We start from the raw sequence: 7,500 nt of genomic DNA, 5'->3' as shown, positions 1-7,500 counted from the left end.
ATTCAGTACATTATTACAAACCTCTTGTGCAAAAAATGTCCGCCTTGTGTTCATATCAATGCTAAATATTCCTCTTTTTTTATTCTTGTCTCTATTTATTTTTTATCTTTTATTTTTCTGGTAGTATTATCTACAGTTCCTTCTAAAGGGACCCCCACTTGGTGCTACAGGGATTATTATTATTATTATTATTATTATTATTATTTTGTCCATACACGTAAAAGAGGAAAGGATTTAGTACATTTCTCCCTCTTGTCACTGTGGTATTTCTATTGTTACCTTTATTAGTATTATTATGTATTAGTAGTATCTTTTTCTTAGCATCTACACACACACACACACACACACACACACACACACACACACACACACACACACACACACACACACACACACACTAGACTTTCTCACATTACAACACGGGGAAAGTAAGGAGAGGGAACATCACTCCTTCAGTTTTATGCCTCGAGACAGGAGAGGACGGAAAAGAGGGAAGACAAAAGACAGACACGATAAAAAATGATACAAACAGCTACTAAAATTTGGACAGACCTCCGAAAATAGACTAGAAAAACATAGTAATGAGATTTTAGGAATAAAAAAAGCCTCCTTTGGTATAGTCATTAGGGTGTGTTTATTAGTGTTTAGCAGGATAATGAATGGTCCAGCTAATGACAGCAGATTAATGAGGTAGACAGGTAAGGAATGGAAGCAGGTAAAAGCGACGTAATGAGAGGGAAAGGTAATAAAGGTGTAGTAATGGGATAGGTAATGAGAGGGCATACAAATGAGTAGACAGGTGTTAGTGGTGGTGGTGCTGCAGGAGACAGGTGTTAATAAGGGCAGGTGATAATGGACGACCTCAAACTAACGACAGGTGACACTGAAGGAGGGATATAATTCCAGGTAGAAATTGGACCAAAATAATATTGAGGTGGAGGGAGTAAAATTTAGTTGTGGGAAAGATGATTGGGTTTTTGTGGGGCGTGTTAGTGTGTGTGTGGAGGTGAGGCGACTCAGGCGTGAAGGAAGGAGGGAGGGAACGGTTTTCTGAGTAAATAAAAATAGAAATCAAGTCTAACGTCCTGCTCTGTGCTTGCTGACAGTGCTCCTCGTCACGGCCAGTCACTGCACCACCAGCACACATTTCCTTGACCAGTCCTGTCCAATCACACACAAGCGTCTCATCTTCGCGTCTAATCACAGACGATTATTTCAGTGACGTCGCATCTTTCAGTTCCATCGCGGGCCATTGCTCCCTCTCACGCCTTCATCTTTGAGCTCCACCACAGAACGACAAGTGCTCCTGCATAGCTGTGGCTTGGCGTGGCGTTCTATGCAGCACACACACACACACACACACACACACACACACACACACACACACACACACACACACACACACACACACACACACACACACACACACACACACACACAAGGTTGGGGTGCGGCGCCTCGCGGCCACCACCTAAGCCACTAATTAGAGCTGATTAGTGTGCCGCCGCGGCTCGGCGCTCTACAGGCGGGGATGCGGAGTCTTTGGGGGGTGGAGGGGGTTAGGGGGCGCGGAGGTGGGCGGCAGTGTGTGAGAGGGGGGTGATGATGTGGTGGGGAGGGGGAAGGGCTCCCTCGCCCTGGTCGGGGGCTGCGCGGGGGGCACGGTGAGGGTGGACGAGCTGTGGTAGAAGGGCTGCGGGGTGCGCCGCCTAGCGGGGGGCGGATCCGGGCTGGCGGGATCGCTGGGGCAGTCCGTCAGCAGGTCTGACAGGTCAGAGAGAGCCTCCTCCACCGAGCCGCTGGCGGCGCGCTGCGGCTCCTCGTAGATGTGGCTCGTGGACAGCTCGTCCCAGGAGCGGCTCGCCCTAAGGCTGGCCTGCGGCGACGAGTACACGCGGCCGCTGCTGCCGCGGGACAGCGTGGCGGAGTGCCGCATAGGCGGCGCGGCAGCTCCCCCGCGGCCGTGGTAGGGCGTGCCCGCGGCAGCGGCGTACAGGCGGTAGCTGGGCAGCGAGCACGTGAACACCTCGGGGCCCAGCACGCCAGCGGGCGCCAGCGGCAGCAGGTGGGCGCGCGGCAGGTCTGGTTGCTTGTCCGGCGCCAGAGTGAGGAAGTCATCCTGGGCGTCGCCGTCGTGGGCGGCGTGCGGCGCGGCGAGGGGCCGCACGTGGCTCCACACTAGCTGGAAGTCTGACGTCACGTAGTCCAGGCTCTTGTGGTCGCGGTGCTTGAGCTTGGGCGCGCCCGTGACGGAGAGCGCGGCCAGGGTGCGGGCCTGCTGGTTTTTGGGTGGCGCGGCGGCCACCTCCTCCACGGTGTACACCCCGAGTGGGTGCACCATCTTGACGGCCGAGGGGTGCACCACCTCGGCGGTCCTCTTCTGGCAGCAGCCACAGGCTGCCACGCCCGCTGGCTGCGAGGTGCAGGCGGCGGCCGCCAGCAGCAGGGCTCCCACCACCAGTTCCAGGGCGTGGGGCAGCGTGGCACGGAACCACCACGCCCACGCGGGGGTTAAGGGAGGGCGGCGTGGCCAGGAAGTACAGCCGTGCGCCTGCCAAGAGCAGCTGCAGGAAGGCTGCCGCCCCCAGCAAGTGTGTGGGCGGCGCGGGACCGCTGCACGAGTCGCCGCCCAGCTCCTGCAGCTCGCCCATGGCAGACCGACCCCTGCCGAGCGGCCACACCGTCCACAGTCCCGCCATGCCCACGCCCGCCCCGAAGGCGATGGCCACGGCGGAGGCGGCTACGGAGAGCGGTTCGTATGGTGCCTGGAGGAGCACCACACCCACGTGGGTGACGGCCAGGGAGGCGAGGTGGGCAGCCGCTGCCCCAGCCAGCACGAGGGCCATGCGGGGCCTGGCAGGGGTGACCCACGCCCGCAGCGCGCCACCCACCACGACGGCCAAGGCGGCGGTCAGCAATGGCCAGGCGCCCTCCTCAGCGGCAGTCAGCAGTGCGGGCGGCAGCGCGGGGGTGAGGTGCGGCGCGGCGTGCAGCAGGTGCAGGCAGCGGCAGGCGGCGGCGGCCAGCACCAGCAGGTGTAGGGCGAAATGGTGCGGCGCGGCGAGCAGCGGCGAGGCGGCGGCGGCGCGCGGCATGAGGCACAGTGCCGCCACGCCCACCGCGCCGAACAGCCCGCCCGTCAGGTACACGCGGGCGCTCCAGACAGGACCCAAGGACACCGCCGTGCTATTGACGACGCTCGCGCCTCCAGCCACGGGCGGCGCGGCGCTGCTGCCGCCGCCGCCCCGCTGCTCCTCATCCCGTCTGGAGGCGGAGTGGCCAGGCCCGTCTCTTGCCGCGGGCACCTGCACGTCCCCGCCCTCCTGACGACGACGAAGGGGCGGGCTGGTGGCGGTAGGGTGAATGGTGGTGGAGGCCGAGGTGGAGGTGGCGGTGGTGGTGGTGGAGGAGGTGGTGGAGGAGGTGGTGGTGGTGGGGGCGCCGTAGGCCACGCCCCTGAAGATGGCTGCGATCTCCCTCTCCCTGGTGGAGGCGCCGGGGCGGGGCAGCGCCTCGCCCTCCTCCTTCCCCGCCGCCTTGGTCACCAGCCTGGTGCGCCGCCCTTCCCCCGCCCCCACCCACACCACCGAGGACCACAGGCACAGCGCCAGGGCCGCCCACGCCGCCCGGTGCCGCCCACACATGGCCCTGCTCACCCGTGCACCCGCCGGGCCGCTCCCCGCCCTGCCACGAGTCCTGCGGGAGGAAGTGTGTTACTGGCTGCTGTTGCTGCTGCTGCTGCTGCTGCTGCTGCTGCTGGTGCTCTCAGGGGAAGAGGCTGGCTCAGATGTAAGGCTTTATGATGACCTCCTTCTCCTCCTCCTACTCGGCCACCTGCTAGGCGCCTGTCCCGGCACACCTGAGGAATGACTGAGGCGCCACAGCGTGCTGAGCGACACTCTGTACATGGGGCGGTGGGGAGCCGTTTACAGAGAGAGAGAGAGAGAGAGAGAGAGAGAGAGAGAGTGGAGGGGTGGGGGCAGTGTCGTTCCAAGGCAAGTCTCTCTGCAGGCAATTAACCTTTAGACATGTCCTTACACGGAACACACTGAACTATGAGCCTTTTCTTCCCTCCCTCCCTCCCTCTACCCTTCCTTCCCTCTTGCTCTTTTTACCTCCCTCCTTCTTCCTCCTCTTCCTGCGTTTTTTCCCTTCACCCGCTAGCTTCACTCTCCTTTCCCTCCTCCTCCTCCTCCTCCTCCTCCTCCTCCTCCTCCTCCTCCTCCTCCTCCTCTGCACTCCTTCAATTTTTCCTCTTCTTTTCTCTCTTCTTTCCATTCCTTCAGCGCCTCCTTTCTCTCCTAATCTTCTCCTCTTCATTCTTATTACACCTTTCTCCTATTTCTACATCTTCCCTCACTTTTCCTCCTCCTCTTTCTCCTCCACCTCGCTCACCTCAATCTTTGGCCCATTTCTTCTCTCCCTCCCTCTCTCTCTACCTCTCCCTCTCTCTCTCTCTCTCCCTCACTTCTTTAAAGCTGGCGTACTTGCTAGCCGCAGATTTTTCATGCTAGTGGAAGTATTTTGGCTCCAATGACTGTGTGCGTAAGGGTGAAGTCGGTTTACCGCGCCTGGAAGGAAGGAAGGGGGAGGCAGCGCACCTTGGAACCCCTTGATTACAGGTTAATTGCTCGCGATATACCTGGATTTCCTGCTGCTATAAGTTTTAAGGCTCTCTTGGGGTATTCTCTCTCTCTCTCTCTCTCTCTCTCTCTCTCTCTCTCTCTCTCTCTCTCTCTCTCTCTGAGTTATTTTTCTCATTTTTTTCTCTTTCCCTCTGTTTCTTTCTCTCTCTGTTGTTGTTGTTGTTTTCTTATCTAATCTGAACTTTCTTTGATCTCTCTCTCTCTCTCTCTCTCTCTCTCTCTCTCTCTCTCTCTCTCTCTCTCAACTGTTATTATTATTACTATTCATCTTTCTACCTCAATACCTCCTCCACCGCCACCGCCGCCTCCTCCTCCTCCTCCTTCGCCTCCTCCTCCTCCTCCTCCTCCTCCTCCTCTGCAATACATACATGCTTATGTTGTCAAGTAAATTATGTTCAGGAATATACGACGCGAATAAATAATTGATGTCATGAAGTTAACATTTATGAAAGGAGGGAGGGAGGAAGGGAGAGAGTGAGAGGGAGAGGGAGAGAGAGAGAGAGAGAGAGAGGGAGAGAGAGAGAGAGAGGGAGAGAATCCTTTTACATCTTTATTGCTTCTGTAATGACTTTTCAATTATTTATCATGATTTATCCTTCATCTCTCTTCCTCTCTCTCTCTCTCTCTCTCTCTCTCTCTCTCTCTCTCTCTCTCTCTCTCTCTCTCTCTCTCTCTCTCTCTCTCTCCCCTCCCTCACTTTTTTCTCTCCTCCCCCTTTCTCCCAATTTTCTCTCCCTCTTTTAGCCTCTCCCTCCATTCTCTCCCTCTCTCCCTATCTCTTCCATTTCCTCCTCCTCTCTCCGTTTCCTTTCCCCTCATTTTCCTTTCTCTCATCTCATTCTCTCTCTCTCTCTCTCTCTCTCTCTCTCTCTCTCTCTCTCTCTCTCTCTCTCTCTCTCTCTCTCTCTCCTTCGTTTCAAATCATTCTCATTCATATTCATTCATTCTCTCCTCATTTTAATGTCATTCATCATGTACACGCTCTCTCTCTCTCTCTCTCTCTCTCTCTCTCTCTCTCTCTCTCTCTCTCTCTCTCTCTCTCTCTCTCTCGCTATCTCTCATCCTTCTCCGACGTGTCCTAATCTCCTAGTCTTCCCTCCTCCTCCTCCTCCTCCTCCTCCTCCTCCTCCTCCTCCTTTACTCACCCATCAGTATCGGTCGTGGCGTGGGCTGCTTCATGGCTCCATCTATCGGCCTTATCTATCGGCGTGTCTATCTGTGTGTGTGTGTGTGTGTGTGTGTGTGTGTGTGTGTGTGTGTGTGTGTGTGTGAAGCGCCGAGCCTTCTAATCTTCCCTTGGACAGGCCTGGTTGAGTCCTTTTTGTTCTTTTCCTGTCCTTTTTTCGAGGTTCTATTTTAGTGAGAGTCTTTTTCCTCTATTTTTTTTAGTTAGCCTTTTTTTTTGTCTTTTCTATAGTTTTTATTGTTTTTTTTTGTTTTTTTTTTCTGGGTTTTCTTTTTTCTGTTTTTTTCTGTTTTCTTTCGTTTTTTTTTTGTGGGTCTTTTTTTAAATGGGGGTCCTTTTAAGGGGGTCCTTTTTAATTATCTTTTTTCTGTTTTATGTTTATTTTCTTTCGGTAATTTTCTTCATTGCATTTTTTCTTTTCTTTTTTTCTTCCTGTTATTTAGTTTAGTTTCGTTTGTCTTTGTTTGCCTTTCTTTCTCTTTCTTTCTTTTCCTTTTTTTATCGGGTCCTTTTCTTTTTCCTTTCTTTCTTTCTGTGTAGTATAAGTGTCTTTTTCTTTCTCTCTCTGTGTCTCTCTTTCACTGCTGTCTCTCTCTTTCTCCTTCTCTTTTAAATTGTTTATCCTCCCCCACGCCTCTTCCTCTTTCGCCGTCTGGCTGTGTGATAAAGGCGGTTCATTTCTCTCTCTCTCTCTCTCTCTCTCTCTCTCTCTCTCTCTCTCTCTCTCTCTCTCTCTCTCTCTCTCTCTCTCTCTCTCTCGCTGTGTTTGAGGTCTTGTTAGTGTTTCATATTTGTGATCGATTTTTTACTCTCTCTCTCTCTCTCTCTCTCTCTCTCTCTCTCTCTCTCTCTCTCTCTCTCTCTCTCTCTCTCTCTCTCTCACCACTGTCATAATTGAGTTTTATTTTTTTTTTTTGTCGGAAAAGCAAAGTATGTTGAGTGTGTGTGTGTGTGTGTGTGTGTGTGTGTGTGTGTGTGTGTGTGTGTGTGCGTGCGTGCGTGCGTGCGTTTAATGGCTTGGTGTAATGAATGGCAGTTAGTGTTTTATTGATTTGTTTGTTTGTTTGTCTGTCTGTGTGTTTGTTTGTGTCGTTTTATGATTTCTGCGACTAAAGCACTTTCATTAGACTCTCTCTCTCTCTCTCTCTCTCTCTCTCTCTCTCTCTCTCTCTCTCTCTCTCTCTCTCTCTCTCTCTCTCTCTCGCTTTATTGTCCTCAGGCGGCGTCGTATCCCATCTGGCGTCCATCTGTCTGTCTGTCTGTCTGTCTGTATCTGTCCGTCTCTTTTTCTTCATCTGGGTTTGTCTGTCTGTCTGTCTGTATGTCTGTATGTATGTCTGTCTGTCTGTATGTCTTTCTGTATCTATCTATGTCAGTCTCTCCGTCTTTTTTTCTGTCTGTGTTTGTCTTTTTGTCTGTCTGTCTGTCTGTGTATCTCTGTATTTCTCTATCTGTCTGTCTGTCTGTCTGTATTTGATGCCGTATTTGTCTGTCATCATCTCTCTCTCTCTCTCTCTCTCTCTCTCTCTCTCTCTCTCTCCCCCAGTACATTTCCTGCACTGTAACATTCATGAAGCAATTAGTTACTGATCTCAAACTTCGAACCCTAACGCTATATGAAGCACCTCTCCCTCTCCCTCTCCCTCTCTCTCTCCCTCTCTCTCCCCC

General features: G+C 53.3%; 2 protein-coding genes across 9 annotated transcripts in view; one reads left to right on the top strand and one right to left on the bottom strand.

Annotated features, from left to right (window-relative positions):
- Positions 1-6,084, bottom strand: part of LOC135090944 (uncharacterized) — a 6,185-nt gene extending 101 nt beyond the window's left edge. The window contains exons 1-3 of one of the 3 annotated variants that reach the window (XR_010262187.1): positions 5,792-6,084; positions 361-3,696; positions 1-324 (exon numbers count right to left, since the gene is read on the bottom strand). The exon at positions 1-324 is cut by the window's left edge and continues 101 nt beyond it. Coding sequence is in view for 1 of the 3 variants with exons in the window: in XM_063988177.1 (XP_063844247.1) it covers positions 2,115-3,644 (1,530 nt within the window). In the remaining 2 variants the exon portion in view is untranslated. Of the gene's footprint in view, positions 3,697-5,791 lie in introns of all 3 variants that reach the window. The other 2 variants (XR_010262188.1, XM_063988177.1) reach the window with 2 other exon arrangements.
- The window catches only part of LOC135090949 (uncharacterized), a 201,976-nt gene that overhangs the window by 138,996 nt on the left and 55,480 nt on the right, over positions 1-7,500 (top strand). The gene's annotated exons all lie outside the window — the stretch shown is intronic.

The sequence above is a fragment of the Scylla paramamosain genome, chromosome 36 (assembly GCF_035594125.1).
Source record: "Scylla paramamosain isolate STU-SP2022 chromosome 36, ASM3559412v1, whole genome shotgun sequence".
NCBI lineage: Eukaryota > Metazoa > Arthropoda > Malacostraca > Decapoda > Portunidae > Scylla > Scylla paramamosain.
Note: the sequence above shows the minus strand (reverse complement) of the source record. Positions and strands in the feature narration are given on the sequence as shown.